The following is a 17,408-nucleotide window of genomic DNA, read 5'->3' as shown; positions in this document are numbered from 1 at the left end:
TTTAACGCAGATACAAGCAGAAAGTACAAAATGGAAAACATAAAAGAACATAGAACCCAAGTGTTCCTCACCCAGACCCCTTAATAGCCTAAAAATCCATAGCAATGGGTGGAAAGCAGAGAAATTCCTCCAGACCGTAGGTGGCGCTGCAACACCCCCAGCCGGCCCGATAGAGAGATACGGGAGGACGCGCTACAAAGGTCACGTGCGCTTGCATTTACCGCCCCGGCGTTCACTAGCTCTTCTTTCCACGTGATTCATATCCTCGGGGATGATTGGTCTGTGCGAGGCACGTGGGCGGGGGCGGCTCGAGGCGGAGCGGGGCGGGGTGGGAGGAGGGGTGGGGCTGAGGGGCGGGGCTGGAGGGGGGTGGTTCGGCGCGGGGGCCGTTGGCTCCAGACAAATAAACATGGAGTCCATCTTCCACGAGAAAGTGAGTGTCCGCGTTCGGTGGGGAGCTGTCTGCGGTGCGGTGGCTGCGGTGGGGCGCGGTACCTCCTCCTCTCGGAGCGCCAGCGGGGGCCCCCGTCGCCCCCGTCCCAGTCTCGCCGGGCAGAGGAGCTTCATAGGGCGGGAAGCTTCACCGACGCCCCCACCGCACCCTGTGCCCCAGAGGCGGATGCAGGTGGAGTCCCGGGCCGGGAGCGCCGGGGAGCTGGGAGGGAATGAAGCAGGGCCGGGGGCGCCATGGGGCACGGGAGGGGGGTGGCACCAAATGGGTTAGCTTCTGCTCTTCCCCTCCACTTTCCGTGGGATTCGTTCTCCAGTCCCTTCTCCTTCAGTCTCCTAGGTTTCTAGCTGGTTCACCTCTTCGACAAGTCCCTCGACCCTTGCCAACTCCACCCCACTCCTCCAGTCCTGCTCCTGGCAGAATTAACTTTTCCTTCTCTGGGCTCCTCAATTCTATGTTGGAACCTCCCATACACTTAGATCTCTGGGGTTGTGTTCTTGTTCGCCTGCACTGGGTCCAGGAGCCTCCCGAGGGTGGGGTCCTTGGCTTGTCCCCTGTAGGGGCTGACACTTAGGGAAGTGAGGTAGGAAATCCTCCTCGCCCCTAAATAGGGAAGTCGTCACAAGAGTTTTTGTTACGGGATGTTTAGGTTTCGTTTCTTTTGGTAGTTGCATCTTTCCGGATCAGGAGGCCAGCTCTCTTATTAGGTATTAGGAGTGGACGGGAATAATTGTGTTTTGGTCCGCCTAGTGTTTGTGTTTTACTCTTGGATGACCACGCACTTGAAGATGCTGTTTGTGGCATGTGGAGAAACTCGTCTTTTCTCACACACAGTAAACAAGCTATTTGGGTGTGAGTGAAACCTTCCTCAGGACAACTTTGGCACATGATATGTTGTTTCATAATAGTTTCATGATTGGAAAGGGTTGCTAGTTAGGTTATTATGTAGTAAGAGCAAAGGAGTTTTGTTTTGTTAAATACTTGTACACTTTCATTTATCCATTTAAAAAGTCACACAATTCAGAGCCATCAAAGATGAAAGGGGCACAGAATAAATCTAAACGAGTGGTTAAGTAGAATGCTTTTCTTTGTAGAAAACATGTTAGCACATTTTAACACCGGAGTAGACCAGTTTTTATGTGTGGGTAAGGGCTCAGTGGTATAGTTATCACTAATCTTTTGACTCAATTGACATGATTTATGAATCTTGCACAAGAGAAATTTAGTTGCTTAAGGAGATTGGGTGATGAGAACCCTACATATACATATTTTTATTATTAATTTTCAGAAGTTTAGTGTAGGACCAGATGTTTCAAATGGAAGACTTTAAACATTTCCACACCACCTCTTGAGATTCATATAATATGTTTTTACAAATATTGATTGGTGGGTATGGGGCGCTATTTGGATAGGTTTTAGTGAAGGTAACAACTGAACCACCAGATCAGAAGCAGCTGGGTGCCAGCCTCATAAGATGTCCTTTTCTGAAAAAACTCACTATACAGGGATGCCTGGGTGGCTCAGTCTGTTGAGCCTCTGCTTTTGGCTGGAGTCATGATCCTCGGGTCCTGGGATCCAGTCCTGCATCAGGCTCCTTGTTCAGCCGGCATCCTGCTTCTCATTCTGCCTGCCACTCCTCCTGCTTGTGCAATCCCTCTTTGACAAATAAATAAATAAAATCTTTTAAAAAAAAAGTCACAATAAGCATCTGTGTAGGCTTAAAGATACTTAAAACGTACAATTTACCTTGGTCATCAACTTAAATGTACTTAATAGATGAGGCTGGTAAGGTTTGGGGGGCATATTTCAAGAATGGAAAGCACTTGTAACCGTAGGGCCCATTGTTAATCTTGTACTCAGCCCATTCTGGGAATGTTTTAGCTTAATGTGCCATTTTCTAGCACACTCCCTTCCCCTATGCCACACACACTTAACCTTTGCTAGAATCAGAGAACCAGCTTTGACTCTAATGAAGCTATGTATGTAGAGATACCTGCCTATAACAGGCCTTGCAGCTGCTTTCTGTGGGATGTTGGTTTCCCCATTTTCAGAGTTACCATTTTGAGTGTCCTTTTTAAAGATAGAATCTAAGCTTAACAGTTGCGTGGTGATCTGTCACCGGTGCCTAAGACCGTGCCTGGCACATAGTAATTGCTCAATAAATATTTGACCGAATCGAGAATTTCTTGAGTTTCTAAGATGTGTGTGGTGCTATTTATCTAAAACAAATAATTTCTTTTTAGATATTTTAGGCTTTCTAGGCTATCTGTGGTATCTCACATATCCTTGTTTGATGTGTGTATGGGTATGTTACCCAACTATCTTAGATCATAAAACCCAGGGCACCTGGGTAGCTCGGTCAGTTGCGTAGCTGGCTCTTGGTCTTATTTCAGATCATGATCTCAGGTGTTATGTGGTCCAGGCCTGCATGGGGCTCCGTACTGAGCACAGAGTCTCCTTCAGATTCTTTCTCCTTCTCCCCCTATCCTCCTCCCTCCTTAGATGCATGCTCCCTCTCTCTAAAATAAATAAAAACATCTTTAAAATTTTTTTAAAAATAAAGTCGTAAAAACCATTCTTAGCTACTGGAGCAGGTTGTATTTATCTATAGGCTAGAGTTTGCCAACCCCTAGCTTAGATCCTAATACTAAATGGCCACTAACCACTGGGTGTTTTGGTTCTGGTGTCTGCTGTCATTTTTGTTACTACTTCTGTTGCTGCCTGCTCTTGGTACAGTCACTGTGTCATCTCAATTGGTACTTTTAATGTAATGAAAACTGAGAATGATAATCAAACTCATTTAAATTTGAAAATACTTAAAAGATCCTGAGCTTTGACTATGATACTCATTTTGCCCTTCGGTGATTGTTGGTTCATAATTGTATTTAGGATAGTTTAGATTTGGGAATAACCAAATTCCAAATGAGTGATTTGAGGAAGTAATAATATCATAGACATGAAACTTCTGCCTGAGTTTGAATCCCAACTCTGCCATTTACTACCCATACGATCTTGGGCAAGTTATTTGTTATGTCTCTCTGCTCCAGTTTCCTCCTCTGTGGTGCGAGGATAGTGAAGTGTCCACCTCAGTTATAAGCTCTTGGAAGGCTTCCTAGCCAGCAGTATAGACATACTGGCTGTTGTTGTTACTCAGATGCATGTGTTTGCTGAATCTCATCATAGGGAGTGAGACCTTATCATCCCTGAGATGGGATGAAGATCTGTTAGGTTGATGGCGTGGCTCTTTAGGTTAGGCCATTTCTGAGCACACACTCTTAGGTTTATGCCTGGTTTCTATTGTAATCTGTTATAAACAGTAGTATCTCTGGGAATTTGAACTAGTGGCAGTTTGGTCCTGAAGACTTTGGGGACAGTGGTTCCAGTTACTATTTATGGTTTTGGATTTTTTTTGAAGATTTTATTTATTTATTTGACAGACAGAGATCACAAGTAGGCAGAGAGGCAAACAGAGAGAGGGGGAAGCATGCTCCCTGCTGAGCAGAAAGCCCGATGTGGGGCTCGATCCCAGGACCCTGGGATCATGACCTGAGCCGAAGGCAGAGGCTTTAACCCACTGAGCCACCCAGGCATCTCGCTATTTATGGTTTTATAAAACACCTTGATAGGGACATCAGGGGCCTCAGTGGGTTAAGCATCTGCCTTCAGCTCAGGTCATGATCTCAGGGTCCTGGGATTGAGCCCTGCATTGGTCTCCCTGTTCAGTGGGGAGTCTTCTTTTCCCTCTTCCTCTCCCTGCACTTTCTCTCTCTCTCTCAAATAACTAAATAAAATCTTTTTGGTTTTTTTTTTTTGAGATTTTATTTATTTATTTGGCAGACAGAGATCACAAGTAGGCAGAGAGGCAGGCAGAGATTGAGGGAGGAAGCAGGCTCCCTGCTGAGCAGAAAGCCTGATGTGGGGCTCGATCCCAGGACCCTGAGATCATGACCTGAGCTGAAGGCAGAGGCTTAACCCACTGAGCCACCCAGGCGCCCCATCAAATAAATAAAATCTGTGCTCGCTTCGGCAGCACATATACAAATAAATAAATAAAATCTTAAAAATAAAACAAAACATCTTAGTTTGTTCATTCTCTAATCCCAGCACAATAAATCTGGGCTTGAAATCATGGAATTTCAGTACTACTGAATTTTTACTATGGCACAGATAAACTTCTATCTAACTTTGGTTGAAGTTCCATGAGAAAGAGGTGGGTGGGGATAAGTTGGGCGCAGGGATGGATAATCTTAGGTGGGGCCATTGTGCAATTTTTTTTTGGTTCATACAGAATTTGATTCATCTTGTGACTTTAAAAAATGATTTTAAATTTGGACAGAACAGTTCTTTTCTTCCATTAAATCATAATAGAAGTACAGAACTTGATGTTTCCTACAGCAGTACAGTTTTACTTAGACAAGGTTTGATATTAAATGCTTACTTTTTTTATTTCAAGGCTTCTTTATAGAGACTTTCTTTAGTTTTTTATAGAGAGAATTTTTAAACTAATAGTTGGATTCACAATTTCAATGTATGTATTCAATGTGATGACTATAGTTTGAGAGTACCAAGCTGAGGCATGTAGCCTGTCAGCTGGACAGAAAATTTGCATTAGAACTGTTCCCAGCGGGCGCCCGGGTGGCTCAGGTCATGATCTCAGGGTCCTGGGATCGAGTCCCACATCTGGCTCTCTGCTTGGCAGGGAGCCTGCTTCCTCCTCTCTCTCTCTGCCTGCCTCTCTGCCTACTTGTGATCTCTCTCTGTCAAATAAATAAATAAAATCTAAAAAAAAAAAAGAACTGTTCCCAGCAAATCCAGTGTCTGGTAACCGTAGTAGGGAGCTCTTGATATGTGAAAATAGCTGTATCTTAGTAGAGGTCTTTTTGTTGTTACTTGAATTTTTTTAAGTGTAACAAAACCAGGTTAGGGACACATGACCTGAGCTGAAGTTAAAAGTCAGATGCTGGGGCGCCTGCGTGGCTCAGTGGGTTAAGCCTCTGCCTTCAGCTCAGGTCATGGTCTCAGGGTCCTGGGATCGAGCCCCACATTGGGCTCTCTGCTCTGCGGAGAGCCTGTTTCCTCCTCTCTCTCTCTGCCTGCCTCTCTGCCTACTTGTGATCTCTATCTGTCAAATAAATAAATAAAGTCTTAAAAAAAAAAAAGTCAGATGCTTAACCAGCTGAGCTACCCAGGTGCCCCTTGAATCTGTCTTCTTTAACATTGATTGATCCATACTGTTGCAGGTGGCTGTAGCTAATTCATTGTCATTGTCATATAGTATTCCCTTGTGAATATAACACAATTAACCTCTCCTACTCTGATGGCATCTGGGTGGTTTGGATTGAGAACATTACGAATAGTGGCTCTTTCATAGATGTCTTTTGATAAATGTATGTTTACATTTCTAATGTTGGCATTATGCGTGTAGTTGTGGAATTGCTAGATCATAGGGTTGGTAGATGTTAAGCTTTAGTAGATGCTCCAAATAGTTTTCCCGAGTGGGTGTGCAATTTAATGTCCACCAGCGGTATACAGTAGTTTTAATGTTTCTAATTTCCAACATTTTAGGCATTTTGGAGAGTCTGTAGTAGTATCGTTGTGGTTTTACTATGTCATTCCCTGATGGTTAATGAAGTGGAACATCTTTTTGTGTTTTTTAGCCATTTGGCTATCTTCTTGTGAATACTTCTTTGTCTTCCCTTCTTTCAGTACAGTAGAATATTATTAGTAGGGGGTCTGTATATCCCTTCAATTCACATTTTATTTTTCAGAAGGAGTTGCTTTTTGGCAATAGGAATACAGTAGGAGGGAAACAAGGTCAAGATAAGTTCTCTCTCACTATGTAGCTGTGACTTGAGGGAAAGATTGTGTCTTCACCTTCAGGTGAAGTACCTATTCTGTACTAGAATTTGAAGATGAGTTTATCTCAGTCCCCTATCTCACACTCAGATGGTCTCAATGCTGCCATCCTGTTCCGTTGTATACATATACCCTGTATCATTTTCAGAAACTGAATCTTGTTCCTAGAAAATTAATTCATTAGGAAAAATATGTATCTTGCAAGATGTTGCTCTCTGGGGTCACCATCTCTTGAGTAACGTAGCTCAGAACAAATTGCACAAGGTAGGACAGGCTGGGGAAGACTTTACTGGGGAAAAAGAACAAATTGCACAAGGTAAGACAGGCTGGGGAAGACTTTACTGGGGAAAAAGAGAGCAAGGTTAGCAGGAAAAGAAAAATGTCATCTTCTTCCATCATCCCGCAGAGGGATCTGTGTTCACAGGAAGGGATCTCACCCACCAGGCTGTCTCCCTTCTTACAAGGCAAACATGGGAGAGTGGCCTTGTTGTGGGGAGCAGGGTGATAGGCAGACTACTCAGTGCCAGGCAGCTTGGATTTAGATTTGGGGAGCCAGTGGTGTGAGAGCCAGCCACCCAGCACCTGAAGACCCTGGGCCCGCAGAAGTTGTACTCACTCCACCCCGCACCATAGGAAGGTGGTGATCTCGAAGATCCTGTGTTTTCGTGGATGCAGCTCTCCTTGCTGGCTTGTCTGGAAATGAGCTCCAGGGGTGGTTTTTGGAAACTTTGCCCATTGTACTGTACTAATACACATTTTGTGCAGAGTTCCCCAAAGAGAACCTTGGCTCTCTTAGGTGCAGTCTTCATTAACATCAAATGGGATCTTTCTTACCTGTATCAATTCTTGAAATTCTTTTGTTCACTGATTTCAAATTCCTTGAATATGCATTTTTTAAAAAAAGATTTTATTTATTAATTTGACAGAGACACAGCGAGAGAGGGAACACAAGCAGGGGGAGTGGGAGAGTGGGAGCTTCCAGCTAAACAGGGAGTCAGATGCTGAGTCGTGACCTGAGCCAAAGGCAGAAGCTTAATGACTGAACCACCCAGGCACCCCTCCTTGAGTAAGCATTTAGATTGGGTAGAATGTCTTGATAAAAGAATACAAATGTTCTAGGGATTAAAATTCACTTTCAGCATTTTTAATTTGCGTTGGAGCCTCCGAAGATGTATGTATTTTAGGTACTGAAAATGAGAGGTGCTAATGTTTTTTATAGAGTAGTTTCTAGTAAAGTATGAAATTTGACATATCTGATAGAGAGTGATATTTGTTTAATATAAATCATTCTTAAGGGGCACCTGGGTGGTTCAGTGGGTTAAGCCTCTGCGTTCTGCTCAGGTCATGATCTCCTGGGATCGATCCCCCCACATCGGGCTCTCTGCTCAGCAGGGAGCCTGCTCTCCCCTCTTTGTCTGCCTGCCTCTCTGTCTGCTTATGATCTGTATCAAATAAATTTAAAAAAATCATTCTCAAGTTTTTGTTCATATAGCTAAATAATTATAGTTTTATTAGTGGTAAAATAATGAAGTAAGTGTTAGGAAGTGAAAACTCCTGCATTTATGTTAATCATACTTATCTAAAGCCAAACGGTTCTGTTTGGCTGCATTAAGTTAATGATTAAATTCCTCTTTAGAGGAAGCTACTGTACAAATCTGTTAAACCAGTCACATTTGAATTTTTTCTTTTGGAAATATTAGCAAGAAGGCTCACTTTGTGCTCAACATTGCTTGAATAATCTATTGCAAGGAGAATATTTTAGCCCTGTGGAATTATCTTCAATTGCACATCAGCTGGATGAAGAAGAGAGGATGAGAATGGCGGAAGGAGGTGTTACTAGTGAAGACTATCGCACATTTTTACAGGTACTGATTTTAAACCCACTAAATCACGTTTTTGTTTTTTAGTTTTTTGTTTTTTAATGTGGGTACTGTTTAGAAAAGGATGCGCCATTCTTCCTATGGGGCTCTGACTTGTTAATTATAATTGTGCTCTTGACTGTGTACATGGGAATGCACAAGATGTTATTTTAAATATGCGCACTAATGACAGTTTTTATCCTTCTCTCCCCACCCTCAACCTCCGCCTCAACTACCTATCCAAATTAAACAGCAACCTTCTGGAAATATGGATGATAGCGGTTTTTTCTCTATTCAAGTAAGTAGTCAAAGCGTGTTCTAAGGGTTGTTTATGTCCCAGGCACTGTTCAAGCTAAGGATAGGGTTGATGTGAATATCTTTTCACAGCCTTTCATGGTCAGTGTAATGATATGACCTTCAGAAATTCCTCCAGTAGACGGTGTCTAAGAGTGTACGATTATTAAAAATGAGGGGCACCTGGGTGGCTCAGTGGGTTAAGCCTCTGCCTTCATTCAGCTCAGCTCATGATCTCAGGGTCCTGGGATCAAGCCCGGCGTTGGGCTCTCTGCTCAGCATTCTGCACCCCCCCCTTCTTGTGATCTCTGTCTGTCAAATAAATAAATAAAATCTTTTTAAAAAAATAAATAAATAAAAAGTAAAAATGAGCTATAGAGCACAAGAAAAAAAGCTGGAAAAAAAGTGTAAGATTATACTCTAGAGTAGATTTTTATAGAGATAAACATGAAAATTAGGATTGTAGACGCTTCGTTTTATTTTATTTTATTATTTTTTATTTTTTTAAGTAGGCTCCATGCCCAACCTGGATCCCAGTGTGAGGCTTGAACTCAAAACCCTGAGATCAAGACCTGAGTTGAAATCAACAGTCAGACGCTTAACTGACTGAGCCACCCAAGCACCCCAGAACATTCATTTTTAGAGTAGGGCTTTTTGAAAGGAGACTATTTAATTTACATCTGGATGCTGATAACCATAATTCCAATAAGTTGCAGTATTTCATGCTTCCAACTTGTGTAAATTTGAGAAAACACAACACCTCACTGCCTTCCATTTAAATCCACCTACCAGGATTGGATTCCTTTATTATGGTCTGTGGCTTCTGCTGGTTTTCTTTTTTGCAACTAAGGTCTCCCCTTGAATTCTGTGGGTGATTGTACATGTACTGGTGAGATCTTTTATCTTCTTTTTGGGTCTTTCATTCTGTTTCTGACCCCTGAGAGGTTGAGAAGTGTGTCCAGAGTTCTTCCAGAAGCTCTCATGAAGAGTCTGTTTATACACATATCTCTGTCGCACTCCCCTGTGCTGTCCTGCCGGACTCCTTATGCAGCGGCCTGTCTGCCCAGGGCTCCGTGGTGGCCTGCAGCCCTCCGCGGCTGCTGCAGAACTGGAGGAGGCCGGGGCAGGCCCAGCACCTGCCGTTGCCTGTGTGTGCAGTGCTGCTCTTGGTGCCTGCTCACGTGTGCCCACTGCACTGTGTTCACTGTGTGTCGGGCAGGTATCTGCTTCACTTCCGGCTCCTTGGAGGGCAGAGGGTGAATTCTCAGAAAGCTTTTTGTTTTCTCAGTTTGAAGTAATCAGGTATGTTTTTGTGGGGTTTTTTCCCCCTACAAATTACAAACCCATGATAACAGGAGCTTAAATTCTGAAAGCTTCCGTTGAAATTCCTAGAAAAAACTCTTTTTAATAGACAGAATTTTTATCACTACTGAAACCTCTAGATAGTGAGTTGATATATCTTTTCTAAAGCAGGACCCGTAGCAGCCAAATTATGGCATGTGTATATTGGACTGGTTTTAAGAATAGTATCCACTGGATAGAATGTACGTCTGGATTTTTGAGGCACTTACATCTAGGAATTGTGTGCTTCTCTGGATGTTCCAGAAACCTAGTGTAAATAGCACTCCTTTAATGCTGTGTTTGTTCTTCTATGGATTTAGTGATGCAACTACACACACACACTTTTTAAAAAACCATAACCTTCTGGGGAAAATTATATATAAAATACAGTTGTTTATACCCTAACATGCCTATACTACTTAAATAATTGATGGTTTAGCTTATGGAAAGTTGCTATTTTTTTTTTTAACAGGTTATAAGCAATGCCTTGAAAGTTTGGGGTTTAGAACTAATTCTCTTCAACAGTCCGGAGTATCAGAGGCTCAGGATCGATCCCATGTAAGATTTTATTTTGCTTTTCCTAAATTTGATTTTTAAAGTTAAAATTTCTTAAAGAAGAAATGTCTGAATGCTTTTGTTTTGATGATCCCTGTTTCATTCCCTCGGTTTCCCATTACATTTTTTGGGGATGTCGTGAACATCTGCCCACTGAGCCTTCCCCACACCTCAGTGTCGGAGCTGATCTTTAAATGCTGTGCGAGGCCAATGTGTGTGCCTGGCACCACTAATCTGCAGAGAGATTTATACTGTTTTGTAATTTCTTAAAAACCAGTGATCCCTAACTGTGAGCATAATCCTAATGTTTTTTATAATACTTGCCAGTAGATAAAGTAAATGAATATGAACTCTACTATTTCAACTTGTGTATGTATCTTTTTCTTTTTCTAGAAATGAAAGATCATTTATATGCAATTACAAAGAACACTGGTTTACAGTTAGAAAATTAGGGAAACAGGTAATGTTTCTCCCCTTCCCTCTCTTTTTTCTCATTTTCTCATTTTGCACTCCATTTGCAACTATAATGTAAAGGATTGGTACCTTAAAGGTGAAGAAACTTACCAGTAATATGTGTATATGGTACGGTTTCAATCTTGATAGATTTGCTATTTCTTTTTTTTTTTTTAATTGAGATTTTATTTATTTGACAGAAAGAGACAGTGAGAAAGGGAATATAAGCAGGGGGAGTGGAAGAGGGAGAAGCAGGCTTCCTGCTGAACAGAGAACCTGATGCGGGGCTCGATCCCAGGACCCTGGGATCATGACTTGAGCTGAAGGCAGACGCTTAAGAACTGAGCCCCTCAGGCGCCCCGAGATTTCCTATTTTAAAAGACAGTATCAATTTCCTTGGGGCACCTGGGTGGCTCAGTCATTAAGCATCTGCCTTCAGCTCGGGTCATGATCCCAGGGTTCTGGGATCGAGCCCCGCAGCAGGCTCCCTGCTCTGTGAGAAGCCTGCTTCTCCCTCTCCCACTCACCCTGCTTGTGTTCCCTTTCTCGCTGTGTCTCTCTCTCTGTTAAATAAATAAATACAATCTTAAAAAAAAAAAAAAAGTATCAGTTTCCCTTATGGATTTATTTATAACAACCGTGCAGAGTTGGCTCTTGAACAGCATGAGTTTGAACTACATGGGTCCACTTACACATGGATTTTTTTTTTTACAGTACAATACTGTAAATGTATTCTCTGTATGGTTTTCATAGTAACATTTTTTTTCTCTAGCTTTATTGTAGAAATAAATATATAAGGGACACTTGGTTGGTCGTAGAGCATGCAACTCTTAGTTTCAGACTTGTGAGTTCAAGGCCCATGTTGTGCATGGAGTCTACTTAAAAAAAAAAAAAAGGTACATACATAATACATTATACAAAATATGTGTTAATTGTTCATGTTAGCAGTAAGGCATCTAGTCACCAGTAGGCTATTAGTAGTTGAGTTTTTTGAGGAGTCAAAAGTTACATGTGGATTTTCAACTGTGGAAGGGGTCAGCACCCCTAGCCAGGGTCAACTGCACAATTTAACTATATCATAAGAAAAAGTTTCCGTTTAATACAGATGTGGTTATTTTTAGTGGGTTTTTATGTGATAAAGATGTTAATCCAGTTAATCGTGACTTTTATAGATTTGTGTTTAGTGTATAATAGTGTCATGAAGCCTAAAACAATGTCCAACGTGAGTAAAATTTTTTCAGTTACGTTAGCTTTAGCATATCAGGATTATTCACATGCCAAAATGCCATGTAATACATATATCTACATGAAGTCATTTCTGGTTTTGGGTGGGGGGCAGTTTCAAAAAAGAATATCAAGAAATGTGCTTAAGATATCATTTTTGTAAACAATAACCAAAGATCTTTATATACATGATACCACTTTCAAAACAATGATTTAAAGTCCTTTTTTTAGAATTTAGAATTTTCAAAGGAGGGTTATTGTAAATGATTCAAATATAAAAAGAAATGAACTATTGGTATGTTCAATAACAGGGATGGATCTAAAAATAATTAAGCTGAATGAAAGAAGCCAGACACAAAATACTACGTAGTGGATGGTTCTATTACATAAAGGTCTAGAAGATTCAAGGCAACCTATAGAGACAGGAAACAGATTGACCAGTGGTTGCCTGGGGATGAGGAAGGCAAGGAGCAGTGAGAGATTAGGATTATATGGGGCACCAGAAACTCAATTGTGGTGATGGTTTCTTAGGTGTATAGATATGTTAGACTTCAAATTGGACATTTTAAAATGTGTGTGATTTCTTGCATGACAGTTACAGCCCCATAAAACTTTAAAAAAAAAAAAGTGATACAAGGCAGGGGCCCCTGAGTGGCTCAGTGGGTTAAGCCGCTGCCTTCAGCTCGGGTCATGGCCTCAGGGTCCTGGGGTCGAGTCCCGCATCGGGCTCTCTGCTCGGCAGGGAGCCTGCTTCCTCCTCTCTCTCTCTGCCTGCCTCTCTCTCTCTGCCTGCCTCTCTGCCTACTTGTGATCTCTCTCTGTCAAATAAATAAAATCTTTAAAAAAAAAAAAAAAAAAAGGGTCCTGGAATCAAACCCCGCATCAGGATCTCTGCTCGGTGGGGAGCCTGCTTCCTTCTCTCTCTCTGCCTGCTGCTCTGCCTACTTGTGATATCTCTCTCTCTTTCTCTGTCAAATAAATAAAATCTTAAAAAAAAATACAGAACAAAAAAGAAAATGAAATCAAGAATGAGTGCATTGAATTAAATCAATGAGATCCTTCAAAAGCAGGAACTGTACTGTTACCTTGTACGTCAGCTACCTAGAGGCAGCTTCATGTGACATGGTTATCCCTAAAGATCCCTCTTAAGTTACAAAGAGCAGGGAAGGCAGTGTGGTGCATTAGGGGTGAACTGAATGGGAATCAACTCTAGGGAAAGACAATGGAGGACACTGCCAAGATTATTTGGCCTTTGGCTTTTATTTATATTTTTTTAAAAATGCAATTAAAAGTATTCCTTACTTTTTCTGTATAAGGTAATCACTAGGTGTCTTTAAGATCTGAAAACTTGGGCGCCTGGGTGGCTCAGTGGGTTAAGCCGCTGCCTTCGGCTCAGGTCATGGTCTCAGGGTCATGGGATCGAGGCCCGCATCAGGCTCTCTGCTCGGCAGGGAGCCTGCTTCCTCCTCTCTCTCTGCCTGCTTGTGATCTCTGTCAAATAAATAAATAAAATGTTTAAAAAAAAAAAAAAAGATCTGAAAACTTAGATCCCAGAAGTTCCATTATATTGATTTGCATATAAACTTAACATCATTATTTTGATAGGTTGTAAAAATTTTAGTTCTTAATTTTTTAAGATTTTATCTATTTGTCAGAGAGAGAAAGAGTGCAAGAGAGCACACAAGCAGGGGGAGAAGCAGGCTCCCCACTGAGCAAGGAACCCAATGTGGGGCTCAGTCCCAAGACCCTGGGATCATGACCTGAGCTGAAGGCAGACACTTAACTGACTGAGCCACACAGCCATCCCCCAAATTTTAGTTCTTTAAAATTGAATTTTTAGGGTACCTGGGTGGCTCGGTCAGTTAACTGTCCAAGTCTTGATTTTGGCTCAAATCTGATCTCATGATTCGTGAAATCCAGCCCGCTGAGCAAGGAGCGTGCTTGAGCATTCTCTCACCCTCTGCCCCTCCCCACACACTCTCACTTACTCTCTCTCTTTCTTTCTCAAATAAATAAAACTTTCAAAAAAATCAGTAAATAAAACTGAGTTTTCACATTTTAAATTACTTTATCTTTGACAAATACAAGAAATACTATCATTTTGATTTATCTTTGGCTCTAATTTCTATTTTTGTTTCTAGTTATAGTTCTCATTGCATAGTCTTTTGTATGAGGTTCTTGTATTACGAAAAAGATGACTGGAAAAGTTTCTTTTATTTCCCTGTGTATGTTTTTTATTCCGGTGTAGTTAACATGCAGCGTTACATTAGTCTCAGTGTGCAGTATAGTGAACCAGCGACTCTGTATGTTACCCCGTGCTGCTCACAGTCATTGTATTCATCACCTTCACCCGTTTCACCCATACCTTCAGTTTGTTCTTTGTAGTTAAGAGTCTGTTTTTGGGGTGCCTGGGTGGCTTAGTGGGTTAAAGCCTCTGCCTTCAGCCCAGGTCATGGTCTCAGGGTCCCGGGATCAAGCCCCACATTGGGCTCTGCTCAGCTGGAAGTCTGCTTCCTCCTCTCTCTTTCTGCCTGCTGCTCTGCCTTCTTGTGATCTCTCTCTGTCAATTAAATAAATAAAATCTTTTTTAAAAAAAAGTCTGTTTTTGATTTGTCTCTTTTCTTTGTTCCTTTGTTCTGTTTCTTAAATTCCACATATGAGTGAAATCATATATTATTTGTCTTTCACTGACTGATTTCACTTTTTTTTTTTTTTTTTTAATTTGACAGAGATAACAAGTAGGCAGAGAGGCAGGCGGGGGGGGGGGGCGGGAAACAGGCTCCCCGCTGAGCAGAGAGCCTGTGCGGGGCTTGATCCCAGGACCCTGAGATCATGACCTGAGCCAAAAGCAGAGGCTTTAACCCACTGAGCCACCCAAGCACCCCTCCCTTTTTTTTTTTCTGATTTCACTTATTATTATACTCTCTGGTTCCATCCATGTTGTGGCAAGTGGCAAGAGTTTTGTTTTGGTTTGGTTTTGGTTTTTTCAGATTTATTTATTTATTTAGAGAGAGAGCATGAGTTGTGGGGGAGAGCCAAAGGGGGAGGGAGAGAGAGTCTTAAGCAGATTATGATCTAAGCACAGAGCTAGACTTAGGGCTTGATCTCTTGCCCCCCAGATCATGACCTAAGCCAAAACCAACAGTCGGAGGCTTACCCATCTGAGCCCCCCAGGTGCCCCAAGATTTCATTCTTTTTTATGGCTGAGTAAGATTCCAAGTGTGTGTGTGTGTGTGTGTGTGTGTGTGTATCTTCTGTCTTCAGCCATTCAAGTGTCAGTGGACACTTGGGCTACTTCCATAATTTGGCTCTTGTAAATAATGCTGCAGTAAACATAGAGTTGCATATATCTTTTCAAAGTAGTGTTTGGTATTCTTTGGGTAAATATCCAGTAGTGGAATTATTGGATTGTAGGGTAGTTCTATTTTTAATTTTTTGAGGAACCTCCACACTGTACTCCATACAGTGGCTGCATCAGCTTGCATTCCCACCAGCAGAGCACAAGGGTTCCTCTTTCACCTCATCCTTGCCAACACTTGTTGTTTCTTGTGTGTTTGATTTTAGCCGTTCTGACAGCTGATTATCTCATGGCAGTTTTGATACGCATTTCTGTGATGATGAGTGATGTTGAGCATCTTTTCATGTGTCTGTTGGCCATTGGCATGTTGTCTTTGGCGAAATAAATGACTGGAAAAGCATTGTATCTGTCAAAATCAAGAAAACGTAATAGGTCATGATGCTGAGTCATTTTTGAAAGTTCTGGATCTTGTGGGTTAAATTAGGAGTCCTGTGAATTAGTGACTAAATGATCTTAATTACATGTGTTAGGGTCTTAGTGATGTTTGTAAGATAATTGGCGATTATGAATTCTCTTCCTGGAATGTCTAGTTTTCTCACAACTGAAATCTTTTTAAATTTTATTTATTTGAGAAAGAGGGAGAGCATGTGCAGAAGCAGGAAGAGGGGTGGGGGGAGAGAGAGTCCTTGAGTAGAGTCTGCATTGAACCTGGAGCCGAGCATGGGGCTCCATCTCATAGCCCTGAGATCATTACCTGAGCTGAGATCAAGAGTCAGACACTTCACTGACTGAGCCACCGAGGCACCCCTGAAATCTTTTGACCAAAATTATCAGCAGTGGGAAAATTTTGCGTAGTTTATTTTTCTTCAGTATAATGTGATAAGGATTTTGTTGGGCCAATACTTTGAAAAAAGATTCAGTTATACCTATCAATAAAGATACTTTAAAGTACTGACTTAGTTTGGGAGTGGGAGATTTAGAATTTATGACTTAAAGCAAAATTCTATTTTTAAACATTTTTAAAGGCATTTAATATTGATAAATCTGCAGTGCTTATCTCAGTTCTTAAAAATCACATTACTACTTTTAAAAAATCTTGATTTAACAGTGTTTTCAGTGTTTAGATAGTCTTAATACGTTTAGATGTGTTATATCCTTAACACATAACACATGGAACTTCCTTATTACTTATAATGTACATTAACTTAAATATTTACATTTTTTTTTCCAGTGGTTCAACTTGAATTCTCTCTTGACGGGTCCAGAATTAATATCAGACACATACCTTGCACTTTTCTTGGCTCAATTACAACAGGAAGGTAAATAAAGACCTAAATTTTTATAGTGCTATTTTTCGAAGTAGCTAAATAAAACTAGCTCTATTAGGTTTAAGTGTAAAAAGAACTTTAGGGCAATGAAATCATCTTGGTGAAACTTAATCTGTGATTTGGATGACACCGTCCAGGCAGAATTCTCACTGATACTTTGCCCTCACCTGAGGATGCGGCTTCCTTAGCAGCCCCACGAAGTGTGGCTTTTTTTCCTTCCAGACCACACAGACCCCCATGGTTAAGGATTGGGGGTGGGTAATCTTCGTGCTTCTCCTTGCCCCTCTTGGGCCACTGTCCTTTGCTGAAAACTCTAGCTCCTTTAAAATACCTGACCCTAAAAAATTAATTAACTAATTAATTAATTAAAAAGCTAAAATAAAACACCTGACACCGAGCAAACTCTCCCTCCTGTTCTTTTGCATTTATGTGATCCTCCTTTTCCACAGAAGATTTTTAGAGTCTGACTCGCTGTTTTCTCTCAACTTGAACTCCTTTCGTCATTCTTAAATGAATTCTACATCAAAATAGGAACCACATCAGCAACACCTTGACTGGGTTTTGAGCCTTGGTTTCCCAGCTCCTGTTTTCAGCAAGGAGGGGGTTGTATGTGTGTGCCCCTGTGAGTGTCTGCGTGCATATGTGTGCGTAAGGTTGGAGGGGGTCAGCTCTTTCTACAGATGATTCATTTTACCAATATTTCACATTATTACACACATTATCTGGCGGTATCCTTACAACAGCCCTCT

At 41.5% G+C, this 17,408-nt stretch overlaps 1 protein-coding gene across 7 annotated transcripts in view; it reads left to right on the top strand.

The window, feature by feature from the left end:
- The first annotated feature begins 353 nt into the window (after positions 1-353).
- Positions 354-17,408, top strand: part of ATXN3 (ataxin 3) — a 36,498-nt gene continuing 19,443 nt past the window's right edge. The window contains exons 1-6 of one of the 7 annotated variants that reach the window (XM_044231295.1): positions 354-433; positions 8,008-8,172; positions 8,420-8,464; positions 10,274-10,359; positions 10,750-10,816; positions 16,563-16,650. In XM_044231295.1, the coding sequence (XP_044087230.1) occupies positions 410-433; positions 8,008-8,172; positions 8,420-8,464; positions 10,274-10,359; positions 10,750-10,816; positions 16,563-16,650 (475 nt within the window). In that variant the 5' untranslated portion in view covers positions 354-409. The other 6 variants (XM_044231298.1, XM_044231301.1, XM_044231296.1 and 3 more) reach the window with 6 other exon arrangements.

The sequence above is a fragment of the Neovison vison genome, chromosome 13 (assembly GCF_020171115.1).
Source record: "Neovison vison isolate M4711 chromosome 13, ASM_NN_V1, whole genome shotgun sequence".
NCBI lineage: Eukaryota > Metazoa > Chordata > Mammalia > Carnivora > Mustelidae > Neogale > Neogale vison.
The sequence above is the reverse complement of the archived record's forward strand: the minus strand, read 5'-3'. Positions and strand labels throughout refer to the sequence as shown.